The following is a 15000-nucleotide window of genomic DNA, read 5'->3' on the forward strand; positions in this document are numbered from 1 at the left end:
AGCGATGATAACCTTGGCACTGAGGCAGCGGAACACACACACCCACACACACACACACACACACACACACACACACAATCTCCTGATGACAGATAAAATTCAGAACATTTCTGAACCATAACTGATGCAAAATTGATAACAAGTAAACAGATTTAACATAGCAGGGCTGACTGACACACACACACACACACACACACACACACACACACACACACACACACACACACACACACACACACACACACAGGAGAGTTGAGAGCAACACTGCCACCTGCTGGTACAAGCTTGCTTTGCTGCATTTTCCATCTTTAAAGTGGAGTAAAACACAGACACTCCGGAAACCTGGAGGACTGCAAAGGTTTTTTTTTTGTTTCTCTTACATGTCAGAGAGCTGAAACTACACCCTTGGAAAAGGTCTCTTGACTGTACACATTGTCTACACTTACTTGCACAGCACGCACGCACAGCTAGACTCAGTTTTCCATCGCACTTTTCCATCCTTGGTTTTCACTATTAGAGTGTGGGTACCTTGTGCGTATGTGACACCGCTGCACCGATGCAATGCACGGCAGCTTCCTTTGAGCCTGTTAAATATAATGAGCTACTTCACACCCCGGTGGCATGGAATAATATGAGAAACACAGCAGAGACGGGGGGGTAGGAAAATGGAAAATATCTCTCGTGTGCCACAAAAAAAAAAAAAAAGGGGGGGGCGGGGAGTTTCGAGAGCCAGAAGGCGGCTCGCTGTTTGTGACGCAAGAGCTGGGCGCTAACAGAGCTGTGGTCAAACATATGCTAATGTTTATTCAGGAGCACAAGAGGCAGTCTGTGCATGAGGGGGCTTTTTAGCGGGAGAAGAGAGGGATAAAGAATATAAGCGAGGAAAGGCAGCACAAGCAAAAGAGGGATTAGCTGGATAGAGGAAGTTTCACAAAAACACAGAACTGTAGGAAAGAGATTTCATTAAACAACAAAATCATGCCAGTGTGAACATAGCAACTCTAGGCTCTTTCACGTCAGTCTTACAGAAGAGACAGCACTGGCCTTTGGGTCACATTAACTGTTATTGTGCTACTATGGCTTTTTGCACAGACATACGCAAATGAAGGTTTTATTGGAAAATTCTTCATGCAGTTTTGCTGTTGCACACTATTTCATGCTGCCCTTTCAAATGGACCAAATAAGGTTCCGAGATAGAGTAGGTCTGACCAGAAGAAGGTCTGACCCAATGAAGTGCCACGGAGCAATTGAGCAAATGTTTGGTACAAAAAGCTCAGTCAAGTCCCAGTTTTTCTACGTCTTTTTCTACGTCTATTGAAACGTGCAGCTACACGAAAAGTGGAAAAGACCATTTGGCACACGGGTTTAGGCCTGAGCCGAAATTTGCCCTCTTGAACGTCAATGCGCAGAACTCACATGTCGAAGTGGCAAAGACGTCTCGGGGGTCTGAGCAGTGGCTGACGGTGACCCTTGTTGGGCAAATGACGCACACATTGCCGGGAGAATGCAGTGGTTGGGGCCGCGGAGAAAGTGTGGGCGGACATCAGTTCTCTGCGCCAGTGCACTGCGACTGCTCACTGACTCCAAAGTGAGGCCATTTAGCCGAAGACCTCCTTTGTGATTCCACAGAATGTGCACACAGGTATGGAGCTTTGGTGTGTGTGGAACGTAGCTTTGGTCCAAGAGATTACAGCCGGTTGCTGTTGACTAGAGGTAACGCCAAGCGACAGACAGATGCAGCGGGCAAAACTATTTCAGAAATGTTGCAAAAATGCACATTGCGCAACGCGCGAGTGGCGAACCGTCACTGTCAGGCGACGATAATGATTTTAAAGACCTGCAGATAAGATCAACGAGCTGGCCCAACAGCTCGAGTCAAATCACATTAGCGCGCTTCTTAAACACGCGGCAGTCCGTTTCTAGGTATATTACATAAGTGGCACAGCGGCTCTACGTGCTCTGAGCATGTGAGGGAGTGGTGGTGGGGGGGCCAAACAATAACATACGAGGGACGCTGGGCGAGAGGAGAACCTTAAAGGAGCTCTTTTCCCAGGGGAAACGTCTCCATTTCCTGCATCAGCAGGCCCGAACCCAATCAAACTCTCTGGCACTTGAACTAAAAGCAACACTGGTGCCTGATTTATTCCTCAAAGGCCAATTCCTTGGTTGACCTTTGCCATGAAAACAAGGAGCCAGGTCTTAAAGTAGTTGAGCGAGTGAGAGTGGCAGTACAGACAAATAGGTTTTTTTCCATTTTGTTTTATTTTGTAATCTAATATTAGAAAGTTTTTAGGATTTCATTAGTATCGCTTCTTTGAACAGTTGAGTAGCCTTCAAAAATAGAGGAACCCATTTTATAAAAAATAAAAATCAAGTTGCTCGCAGTAGGATATGAAGACTTAATAGCATGTTTTTGCGATATGTGTGACATGTTGGGTAAGTTGCAGTTTGTTCCCTGCTTTTCCCGCCAGTGAAAACAGTCATTAGTCACACCTTAGCTGTGCAGACAGTCCCTGTTCCTCACCAGACAGTGAGCACATTTATTGACCATCTAATGTCAATGCAACACATGTAGAACAAAGCAACTATCACGCAGACTGCTACTGAAAAGTATATATTAAAAAGAAAGCGTCAAAAACTATGTTCCAAAGAAGCCTTTGGTTGAGATAAAATGCCAACACACATCGTTTTAATTCCAAGGAATGTTAAAACTCAAAAGTTCCTCCTCTGAAACAGGAGTCTTAAAGGACTAGATAACACCACTGCGTCGTGTTATCTAATTAAACAGAGTGTAAAGAAGATCAGGCTTAAAGCTGGTGGATACCTGGGAAACGCGTCGACCTTCGTCAGCTGTGAGTGCCAGCATCTCAGCAGATGGCGTGAGCTCCTCTGAAAAACAACTTTGTGAGCTGTTGAGTCACTTTTTTTTTATTTTTTTTTTTTATTTTTTTTTTTATAAATGTTTTCAAAGATCTGAGAACATTATGTTTCAGCTGTGGGGCGTTGACCGTTACCATTAGTGTCAGAGTGGTCAAGAGTTTAGACCCAGCGAGGTACAAACCCAAACAACACACACACTTTTCTATTAATATACTCTGCCTGCACATTTGAGACACCACAAGACGGAAGAAAATAAAGCTACAGTTTGGTTCTATTGTAAGCAGCAATGAGTCAGGTACAGGTGTTCAGTGTGCCGAAACACAGATCAGTTTATGCAATCGGGAACACAAACACACACACGCACGCCCAAAAAAGTTTGTGTGCAACTTTCAGAAACTTCCTATTCCTAAGTGGACAAACAGAAAAGAAAGAGAGGAAACTCAACTCTCATTCCACTGATGACTAGACGAGATCTCGGCACCATCTGACAGCGGGGGAAACGCCGGCCCATTGTGCGAGGTTAAGGAACAGCCAGAGTGGATGAAGGCGGAGGAAGCGGCCGCGCCCGGCAGCGAGGGGCACCACGGAGACCGGCGGAAATCAAAACACAGAGCTGCAGGACGGCCCGAGCCCTTCAAGTGCTCCCAGGGGGGAGAGAGAGTTCTGAGAGCAGGTGTTTGAGGCGTTCTCAGCATCAGTAGGTGGCGCTGTGCCCATCATACCATGACTCGGCTGTAATAAAATACTCCATAAACTGAAACAAGTTGATATGAGGGTGAGGATCAATATCTTTATGAAGCCACAGAATGCACAGCTTTCCTTCAGTGGTCAAGGACAAACTGATGTTATTGTCGCTAGTCTTGTAGCCCAACACATCAGCATAACTCACATGCATGTTTTTGGACTTTGGAAGCCGGAGAACCTGGAGAGAACCCATGCAGACACGGGGAGAACATGCAAACTCCATAATGAAAAGTCCTTCTTGCTGTGAGGCGGCGGTGCCAACCACTCCACCACCGCCTCGCCCCGTTTCCGTCTTTCAGTTTGTGCAACTTGCTTGCAACCTAACCGACTTGGGCCTCCTCGTCACGTGCAGGTCAGAAACGTGCACGCCGAGATGGGGATGGAAACTGCACGGCAACACGTCCTCCGATTGCAGAAGACCTCCTGGGAGGATGCTTCAAGAGACATGACTTCCCAACAAGCATCCGGCCCCTGGTGAACATCCACTCCTAACAACGACAACAACGGATCATAACACAACTACTGCTGGTCGTGCTGGTGAGGTTATTAAGCACTGCAGGGCGCGGGCGGTGATGATGTGTCGAGCGCAAAGCGCTTGTTGTGTCTGGCTAATTAGCGACGACGGCGGACCAAGCAGGCACGTCAGTGGAGGATAAGGCGTCGGTCTCTCTGTGTTTCGACGCCGCGGCCACAACAGAGGGGGGGGGGGGGGGGGAGTCGAGGCAGCGACTGTTACGGAAATTCCTGGATAAAAGCCTTGCATGGTCCCGACTTTGAAGGCGCATGCCGACATGACAATGAGAACGCACGGGACCTCTGCCCTTTTCTCAGTGACTGACGTGGAGGAAACACACTCACGCGTCCTCTGGCGGTGCTAAGCAAGAGGACGCATCAAGACAGCACCATCCGTCGAAACCCCCCCCCTCCCCCTCGCCGAAATGTTCCAAACACTCAGGGACATAAAAGTGCGAGTTTGGTTCTTCTCCCTTTGAGCACATTGCTTTCAAAAGGAACGCGTGCTCCGCAGATGGTGCATCAAAGAGCGGCTGGGAGGAGGGGAGGGAGGAAGGAGTGGGCGGAGGCAGCTGCTGACGACATCAGAATGGGAAAATGAGAAAGAGCTCAGAGCAAAGGACACACAAGGGAGGTCAGATCTATAGATGTCCTTGGAGCAGCGACAGCAGGCTCCTGTGTGTGTCTGTGTGTGTGTGTGTGTGTGTGTGAAAACTCTAACACACACACGTGTGTTAGAGTTTTCTCTGTTCAGTGGAACTCTGGGGTAAACACGCCTCTGATTGGCTGGATGCAGGTGAGTAACGTGCTCCTACCTGGGCGCGTGAGCTGACGCAGTGACTTCATATCAGTTGGAAAGGTGCTCTGGGTGTTTTTTTGGTTTTTTTTTTTTTTATTTTTAACCTTCATCCTGTGCCGGGACGTAACAAACACTCTGAACGTCACCTTCGAACATGCAGGAATCAGCACTTTGCAGCTTCGCTGCTCACTCCAAAAACTGCGTCCTCCTCACTGCAGCTAGCTGCTCCTCCTCCCCCACCCCAGTTCAACTCCACAATGCAACAGAGGTACGAGGGTTCCACCTGCGCTTTAAAGGAGTGAAATGCGGCAAATACAGCGTTTTCTGGAGGCCACTTAAACTGTTTTTTTTTTGGGGGGGTGGGGGGTCTTGTTTTTTTGTGGCCTGCAGCCACCCATCTCTGGGTTCTTTTTTCAGCGGCGTGTCAGACGGTACATAATTGAAACAAACGAGGTGGGCGTCAGCTGCCAAAGGCACTGCAGCACAGAGGCAATTACACAGCTGCACAGGCGTGTGCCAAAGTGGCTGCGTATGTGTCCGTCCGTGTGTGTGTGTGTGTGTTGGGGACACACAGAGCGACGGAATACCAAAGGCTCCCCTCCTCACTACGCCACCGAGCTTCTCGGTTCAATTAGGCTGCACCAGACCCCCACCCCGTCCCTCTCGCATGGGAGAAACTCAATAAACAGGAAGTGAGGCGCCCAGGCACTTCCTGTCTGCACTTCCAATGGGGCCTCTTGTTCCCAGAGGGTGGTGCAAAAATCGGCGGGCAGCTGGCAGCGCTGCCCACCAAGTTTCCCCCGTCGCCTTTTACGGGCCTGTACAAAAGCCTCCAGCACCAATGTTTTGGTTGTGGATTCTGTCTGAGCCCTTTCCTGCCACCTGAACCACCTGCAAAACGAAGCCAAACACAATGAAACCATTATCCATTTGCCAATTGGGCCGCAGAGTTCTTCCACGCCTGCGGGCCATCTGCCACACACAGGCAACTTTCACACTGCAGAGGTTATGCCGGGGATCCGACGATACTGAAAGCTCTTTAAGCATAATAGGTTGTAGTAGTTGAGCAGCTGTGGATGTCTGGTGTGTGTGTGTGTTTTTTCATCTCTGAGGCTGCACGAGTCCCTGCGAGAACTGACCGAGCGGATCTCGACGCAGCGGTGAGCTAAGTGCAAGGTAATCTCTTCCTCCTACTGAGCCAGCAGGACTGCTGCTGCACTGCTCCTGGAGGGAGGGACACACACACACACACACACACACACACACACACACACACACACACACACACACACACACACACACACACACACACACACAGTTATGCAACTGGCCCTATGTGTGAGGTCTGCCCTCCGCTGTGACTGGAGGGCAGGTGAAAACAGAGAAGGACAGGTCGCCTAGACTGGACTGAGATCTTCGCTCTGCACAGACCAGGCAGACACCCTCTCCCAACCCCCACAATACAAGAAAAAGAAAGAGAAAATGTCAAAAGTCGTGCTTTCACAGCGTTTGTTAAAACAACTTGAGCAGCGGTTCACCTCCTCTATGAAGGTCAATTAGCCGCCGGGATAAGTGATGATTCACGCAGAGGGAGGACAGCAGAGCAGTCCTCATCCTCCTCATCATTAGTCACTGGTCATTAGCTTAGACTGCAGCATCTGCAAGTGTTCCTTCAGTGTTGTAGGGAATACCTGGTGCATCGATTCAAGCTACAGCCGCCCACAGCTTAGATTAAAAAACTGGCCCGCCTCAGTCCACCACAATCCCAGCGACCAGTGTGGGAAGTCTGATGAGCTGATGAAAGGTTTGCAAGTGCAAATATGCGTCCTTGTCGAGCTGAGCGTCTCAGTGGGCGAACAAATGGTTCTTTTACATTGTGTCAGTGTAAACACTTGCAAGAACGCAAAAGCCGAGGACAAATAAAACGGACAAAATGTGCCTTCTTTCATGTCGACTGCATAGACCGGAGCAAAATGTCATTTCTATGGTTCGCGCTGTGTGCACTGTGAAACAAAACATTACTTGGAATTTCTTTCTCCCCAAGGATTCATATGGAGGGAAAAACAAGGTCAAGGGGGGGGGAAAGGAAAACAAGAAAAAGTGACCTGACCCTGCGCTTCAAGCGCGCTAAGCAATTTTTCATGCATCTTATGGCGACAAATGGCCAAGGAATCAGGTCAGCGCCTTGCCAAGACCCGCTCCTTCAAATGTGTAACACAATTGGGGGTGTGGGGGGCAGTGTCCAGTGACATCTCACCGACTGTTACAAATCAAAACACACACCCACACAAAACAAGGATTCTCTGAATGTGACTTGAAACCTGTCCCGACTCGCCTTTTGCACAACGTCAAAACAACCGTTGTTCATATGTAACAACCAGCATACGCACCGTGTTTCAAAATGAAAGCGATATATCTAAAATTTCAACAAAGTACAATTGCAATTTGCAAGTGTTTCCACTGAACGGTGTGAAGTGAATAAACAAGTCATTGCGAGACTTGATGAGAATTACGTTTCCTTTTGTTTGCTGTCAAGAATGTTTTTTATATTTTTCTCTTTGATTACTTGTAACCTTTTAGCCCTATTTGAGAGGTTTTTCAAAGTTTAGGTCTTTCCATTACCAGTTTTTTATGGCGATATTCAGGTTTTGCGCAATTCTAGGGGTAATGGAAACGCTGCTTATGTAGTTGAACCGAGAATTTCCGAATCATACATCACCTGGCGCTACAACCCATATCTGTAACAAACATAATCAAATGTACATTTTTGCAATAAAATAAAATAAAAATTACCATCAAACTCAACATCGTCTGATTTGACGGAGGTGCTGGCTGCAGGCGGCTGCTGCAACAACACAATTCCACCAATCCAAGACCTGAAGGGGGAGGGGGGAGGGGCGAGGAGTGAGTGGGGATTGCCGAAGGTCAGCCGGGACCAGTTTGGATGGGTGTGCCTCCGAAAAACACACATCAATCAGGCCCTTACAACATGGCCGCCGAGCCGCCTGATTGGCCGGTCGTGACGCTGAGGAAGTGGAAGTGCTAAAAATAGAACCATGTCCCATTTTGACTTAATGAGCTCCTGTGACATCAGTGGGCTGCCCGGGTCCCCTCTCCCCCCATCCCCTCCCACTGCCTTCATCATGACCCGGGGGAGGTGGAGGGTGGGGGGGGGAGCAGACAAGGTGTTACTGGCACCGGCCCCTGTTTACCCAAGATCTACCGTATATTACACGTGTGTAGTGTAGCATTACACACACACACACACACACACACACACACACACACACACACACACACACACACACACACACACACACACACACACACACACACACACACACACAAGAAGCTGCTGTTATTCATGCGAAGAGTAGCGGCGGAGTGTAAACAAAGTTCTGGATCACAGTAGGCTCTAATCTGATCCAGCTGTGCTGCGTATGCGTCTGCGCTAAAAGCTACAATTTTGCCCTCGCCATCAAAAACGCTCCTTAGAGAAGCGGAGAGTTATATTTAGACCTTATAATACTGCAGTTAGGGCAGGCCCAGGCCGGCTAACCCCACGACCACAAGAGAGGGGAACCAGATCCTTGCTGCTGCTGCTGCTGCTGCCCGAGTCTGAACCATCGGCCCGGCGCTCTTCTCGAGCATAATGAGCCGAGAGACGAGTGCCAAAACTTGCTCCACTCTTAAGGGTTGACTGAACGAATGGCACTGATGCGTAAGCATTCGGTGCAGGTCTGTCTGACATTAGTTCAGGTGGTAACAACCAGTTTGAAAAAAAGAAAGGGAAGGGTGGTGTGTCGCCTCGGGGGGGGTTAAAGCAAGTTTGTTGAGAGCGCAACATACAACTTAAAACCGGGGAAAAAGGAGGGGAACAGAAATACACCCCTGCCAACACAATGTCCGCAAAAACAAACGCAGGAGGCCAAAGGGAAGAAAGAACAAAAAAAAAGAAAGAAAAAGTTTGGCGAGCCTCGCTGCCTGGCTGGCCTGCTGCCATCTAAACTCTCCAACACACATCCCCCACCCCCGCCCCCCCACCTCCTTCAGTCACGTTAGAGGGTTGGCTGTGCACCGTCGCTGTCCCGTCCCGTCCCGGACCCCCCCCGCCTCCTCTTCCTCTGCCCCTCCCACAAGTCAAAAGTACAGGAGAATGACCGCGGCTGAATCTCTGCCTTGCACAGCGGCGTCTGTCCTCGGATCACACTGCCCTGTGCTAAAGTCAACAACAGACCTCCAAAACGGGGGAGTTAAGGTCGGTCACAGACGGGAGGAGGGAGAGAAGGGGGAGTGAGAGTGAGTTTACTACCGATAGAAGAAGCAGTCGCAGCACACCAGAACCCCCATCTGGTTTCGGTCGGTGGAGCAGAACCGGCTGGACGAGGCTCCGGGACCGCAGCGCCGCTCTCTCGCTCCCTCCTTCCTCTCTTCTCACCTCCGTCAGCGCGGGGCTACAGGTGCAGCAGCTCCCGCGCCACCATGGAGCCTCCGACTCTGACGCAGGTGACGCAAGGACCGGTGGTCGCGAGTCGGGACGGACGGACAGATGCGAGCGACCCTCTCAGGAAGTCCACAGAAACAATCGAGACTTGGAAAAAAACCAAACGACAACATAAAACAAAAACGCTGCAGACTTGGACTCTGCGAACGTTCCCCCTCCGTCCCAGCTTCCCAACTACAGCAAACTGCCTCACGTTCACACTGTTCCTCTGTCTCTCCTCCCTCTCTCCCTCTCCCTCGCTCGCCCTCTCGCGCTCACTCTCCCTCCCTCTCCCTCTCTCGTTAGCTCGCTGGCTCCCACTTGAAAGGCGGGAAGATTAGCTTGGCAAACAGAGTCCCATAAACAAACTGCTGACTGCTGGGCATGTACAGGAGCGCGGTGAGGAGGGGGACTGCAGGGGAGAGGAAGATGTACAGAGAGATAGGAGAGAGGACGAGGGTGGCGGTGGGTGTGGATGGGGGAGGGGGAAGAGGAGGGGGAGGGAGGCCTCGGTCATCTGTATGTATGCAAAACAAGCGCTGGACGTCCTATCTCCGGAACGCAAACACCACAAGGCTGCGCTCTCGCTGTCAAAGTCGAATCCGTGTTCGACCTCTCGCCGCCGTCCGAGCGGCCGCTTCGTGCTCCTCTGCGTCAAAAGTGAAAGGTGACCAGCCGTCGGTTAATTGTCAACTCTTAAACCAACACTGACGGAGGGGGTCGGAGGTGGTGGTGGTGGTGGGGGGGTCGCTCCGCGTGAGCAAACACAAACAATCAGGATAAACGCGGCTCTGGCCACGTGCGCCGTGACTTTTCATTCACACAAAATGATGCAGCAGTCCAGAGAGGGGAGGGGAGGGGGAGGAGAGGGAGGGGGGAGGAGGAGCTGCTGGAGAGGAGGCGAGCCAATCGCTGCGGAGCTGAGTTTGATGTTATGGTGTGGGCACCAAGGTGAAGGGCACAGAGTGAATCATGGATCTGTGCTGAATCTCCACCTCCGTCCACCTTTGTTTCAGACGATGACAGCGGCGGTGGTTTTCTTTACCGTCCTTCACGTCAAACACACAGGCGGACAAAAGGCGCAAAGGGCTGCAAGGTTGAGGAAGAGTGCAGTGATTAAAGGCTGCAGACTCTGAAACGCGGGATTAACTGGTCAGCAGCAGAGCAGAGCGGCCGGTGCGGCAGCGCTGTGTGCTGACGCTTGTAACGTCAAACGGGGTCCCGGCTGCGCTCGGCGCAGGAGGAAAGTGAACGGCTGCAGACGGGTGAGGCAGCGGGACCTCAGTCACCTTCAGAGCTCAGCTGCTTACGTAAGAGCTGCAGATCCACTGGCACGCGGACTGATCGGAGGGTGAATCTAACGCAAGGCAACGCTCGCGGCTGGTTGTGACAACAATGATGCCGCATCCCATGATGTCACCTCTCTGCGCTCTTCCTCGCAGTCAAACCCCTCCTCTACCTAAACCTCCTCCTCCTACTCCTCCTCCCCCTCCCCCTGAAGGCTCATCATCAGCAACTTCAGCTAACAGGCTCCCTCTCGTATCCTAATTACCTCGCACTGCTCACCTGCATACACAACAAAGCAAACCATCAGCGTTGACGCGAGGGAACAGCGTGAACGCTCTTCACTTCTCTCCCACACACACTTTAGAGGTGCAAACACAAGAGGCAGGAAAAGAAGGAAGCAGATAAAAAAACATTGTCCTCGCATATTGTCAGCCATGTGATGCAAGAGGGTGTTTGGCACTCATTAGGAGCCTTTTTGTTCCGCTGGATAAAAGTCAGGAAGTTGGCTTTGTGTGTGTGTGTGTGTGTGCGTGCGCGTGCGTGTGTATGGTGAGTACAGCGGAAAGCCAGATGCCTTATTTCAATGTGAGGAGGAAAAGGAGTGGCGGAGGAAAGTGCAAGAAGTGAAACTGAGCTTACATCAACTGTCACATTTAACAATCTGGCCAATGTATTACGCAGGGCCTCATTTGTGTGTGTGTGTGCGCGCGCGCTTCCTCACATTTTTAGACCTTATTGTATAAATCCACACAAACAATGAAACAGAGACATCCGTTTTCAGCCCGACTTGAGAAAAACTGTGTGACTTGGTGAATCGATGGGGGTGGGAGGTAGTGTGTGTTTGTGTGTGATTGTGTGTGTGTGTGTGTGTGTGTATATAATACAAAGGATTTTTCTTGCAAACTTGTGACTTGGAGAAGATAACACAAGAAGGGAGGAAAAAAGTCCAAACCACCGAGTCGGGGGAAAGACCTGACTCGTGACTGGATTTGATAACAAGCAACATATGAATAGAGGCCATTTGTAATCATGTCGAGAGAAAGTGGGTTAGGAGGGAGGGTGGTGGTGGTGGTGGTGTGGGGGGGGGGACATAACTCACCCTGTCGTGCACAAAGTTGCTAGGGTGATGAGGGTGAACGTGTTTAGGTGCCAAGGAGCGCAACAGCAGGGAGGGAGAGGAGAAGAGGGAAAGATGGAAGAGAAAGAAGAGCAGAGGGGTAGTGACCATGTTGCTCTTTTCTTTTAATGCATAAGAGGCCACAAAGGACGGGGCAGACCCAGCCCCTCGGAGCGGGACAGACCGGTTCCACATGCAAACCGAGAGGATCCTACAAGTACACATGGGCGCCACATGGGCGAGAGATGAGCAGGAGCTGGAGAGAAAATGGGAGCTTGAAGTGATGAGAGGCGATCATGTCACTGTGCTTTACACGCAAAGGCTCAACGAGACGCGCTAAATATTCAGGGGGGCGACAGCTCGGGTTTCCATACAGATGTGGCCGTAAAGTGTTTACATCATCTCACGAACAATGAAGCGCGGAAGGCTGACGCTATTGCATCACGTCGAGAGAGAGAGAGAGAGAGAGAGAGAGAGACGGAAAAATTAACCCGTCGGCATCTTCTAGAACTGGCGAGAAGTTGCTGCAGGATGTTAAAAAAAAAAAAAAAAAAAATACCTCGAAGAGTCATAAGAGACGGCGGAAAGTCGACGCTCGCCTCAGCGGAAATATGAGATGTGTCTGAAGTGATTTATGCGGCGCTCCTTCTCTCCCTCCTCCAGCTCCCCCCGCACGGAGAAGACGCGGCACACACTCACCTATTGAGCGTATAGGAGCCGTTCCTCTTAAACCTCATCCTGGACGACAGGAAGCGGATAAAGAAATCCAGAATTGACGACGTTGCGGTTGGTTGTCGCGCCCCGAAAAATGAAAGAAGGAAGAATAGCGCTGAAAAAACAACAACAAAAAAACAAAAAAAAAAAAGCAGAGATGAGGCAACCCCGCCTGGCTGTGTCTCCGTCGGCGGACCGCTGCAGAGCAAACAAACGCGGAACAATACGGAGTTGCTCCTCACGATCCTCCGCCTCCAGTACCTTTCCCCCCCTTTCTTCCCACTCAGTCCTCCTCCCCCTGCTGCTGCCCCCACCTCCTCCTCCTCCTGTGACTTCAGTTTCCGTGGGGCAGGGTCAACGAGTCCTCACGCCACACACTTCGGGAATAAAGGCGAACAAACGAGGAGCTCCTCGTCGGCGACGTGAGCTCGGTCCGCGGCCACGTAAAAAAAACAGCGATGTCAGCGCGGGAGTCTGGCGGAGGCTTTGTGTCGACGGCGCCGCTGACGTCAACCGCCACGTTTTTTCCACTCTCAAATCAGACAGCGTCCACCCAAATGCAACTCCAAGGCATCCACTTGTTCCGAATGACCGACGAGGTTCTTTCGGCTCAGTTCGGCGGCATAAAATCGAACTTAAAGAGCCGTTTTTCCAACAATAAACACACTAAAAATGTCATCCACACGTCCGCCAGTCCCTGCTGGGGATGGACACTGATGGGAACCCGCTTCCTTCCTTCTTTCCATACACAGTCCCGGGGAGGTTCTCGTGTTTCAACCGCGTTTCCTATCTGCGAGCTATATATACACACACACATACATTCACACACACACACACACACACCCTCTCATGCGTCCATATGCTGGACACAGAGCAGACAGGCTCCTGCAGCCGAACACAGCTCCTGTCAACGCCTTGGAGCCTGGGACAGAGTTGAGCCTAAGAATAGGACATTAATGCCATTTAAATCCAAAGTACCACTCACAAGCGTGCCTGCGCACGTGTGCCATTCCAATGTGCACGTACACACACACAAGCTACATGACACCAGAAGCTGATGCACAGGTTAATGCTCCTACATTAAAATTTAGTATTAGGGCAAGGTAAAGCTGCCTTGGTGATTTTAACTAGTGCTATCCAGGCTCCCTAGAGGGTCTTTAAGGTGGCTTCCACAGGCCCCCACACTGTGAAAGATTAAATATTTATACTTACAAAGGCCCAATGTGTAAGAGGTAAAGGAAACCATTTGGGATGGAAAACACAAGTCGTACATATGCCTTGTTCAACTTGGATGAATACATGTCACTAAGCTTTACACAAAAGGCTTTTCATTTTTTAATTTTCAAACTCTCTCAAATTAATTTAATTGCCAGCGTTCTGGACTATCATACTAACATGAAGATGCACGGTCTAAAATAAATGTTTAGAGCCGCTGATAATACTGTACAGCCACAGTCCGGACGTCACCACAGGCCATGACAATGGGGGATAGCCATCCGCTGATTATTTTTTACAGTTAATCCTGAAATCAGCAAGCATGCGCTGTCAATCAACTAAAATTCATGAGCCGATTGCGGCGGCCGCAGGGCCTCGGAGTGAAGTGGGTTGAGATTCCTATCTGACAAACGCAGTCAGGAGTGACAACGCAGTACATTGCAAGAACGCGTACAACACGGAGGAAAATGACAGGCGGGATAAGTTGAAGCGACACTGAACCGACATAGCAGTCGCTCCACAATGTTAGAGCTGGACCACACCCACCTGTCTGCCCGAAGCTACACATCCAAGAGTTTATGTGTGTGGCCTTCGGGGACGTGGGGGAGAGTTTGTTTCCTCCGCATAACGTGTGCACATGACACATAGCTCATATGCGGCAAACGTTTTTTGTTGTCGTGGGTTCGTATTTCTTCTGACCTCGATGAGTTGGATTGGATCAGAGATGAGACAGGAGGGTTACTGCGTTGTTGAGAAGAGACCACAAACAATGAAAGAAATGGCAAAAGCAGATGTCCTTCGCTTACAGCCAACTGAGGAAGTGTAAGGGGTTGGGTGGGGGGGAATGTTGTGGGTTTTAAATCAGTTAAAAACTGTCAAAAAAAAAACAACATCTTGTACAGACAACATTTTTCATATTTATGCCAAAAAAATTTAATTGGAATGAGTTGTCAATGAGTTGCGCTATACAGAAAATTCACACTTAAGTCCACTTAATCTTAACGTGAACCCCTTCTTCAATAGTTGTCTGCAATACGGAAAGAAAGGAACAACAAAACAAAGTCTCATTAACTTTAGTGTGTATTGGCCTCGAGGGCCTAAAGCAGCAGGAGACAAAAAATGATAAAGCACGCAGGGAAGGGAGTAAGTTTGGCATTACATCATAGCAGTGCGGAGAAGTGTCTCTGTGTGTGTGTGCGTGCGTGCGTGTGAGTGCGCGCGTGCGTGATTCTTCCACACCAGCAAAAG

The 15000-nt window shown here is 50.0% G+C and overlaps 1 protein-coding gene across 4 annotated transcripts in view; it reads right to left on the reverse strand.

Moving 5' to 3' along the window:
* mob2a (MOB kinase activator 2a) overlaps window positions 1–15000 on the reverse strand; it is a 57629-nt gene that overhangs the window by 18745 nt on the left and 23884 nt on the right. Inside the window, exon 1 of one of the 4 annotated variants that reach the window (XM_076038190.1) lies at window positions 12523–12677. The exons of 1 other annotated variant lie outside the window; for it this stretch is intronic. In XM_076038190.1, the coding sequence (XP_075894305.1) occupies window positions 12523–12560 (38 nt within the window). In that variant the 5' untranslated portion in view covers window positions 12561–12677. Of the gene's footprint in view, window positions 1–1416; window positions 1560–9248; window positions 9635–12522; window positions 12678–15000 lie in introns of those variants that run through there. 2 more of the 4 variants (XM_076038189.1, XM_076038187.1) reach the window with 2 other exon arrangements.

The sequence above is a fragment of the Nelusetta ayraudi genome, unplaced genomic scaffold (assembly GCF_046127955.1).
Source record: "Nelusetta ayraudi isolate G7.1 ecotype Tasmania unplaced genomic scaffold, CSIRO-AGI_Nayr_v1 ptg000053l, whole genome shotgun sequence".
Classification (NCBI taxonomy): Eukaryota; Metazoa; Chordata; class Actinopteri; order Tetraodontiformes; family Monacanthidae; genus Nelusetta; species Nelusetta ayraudi.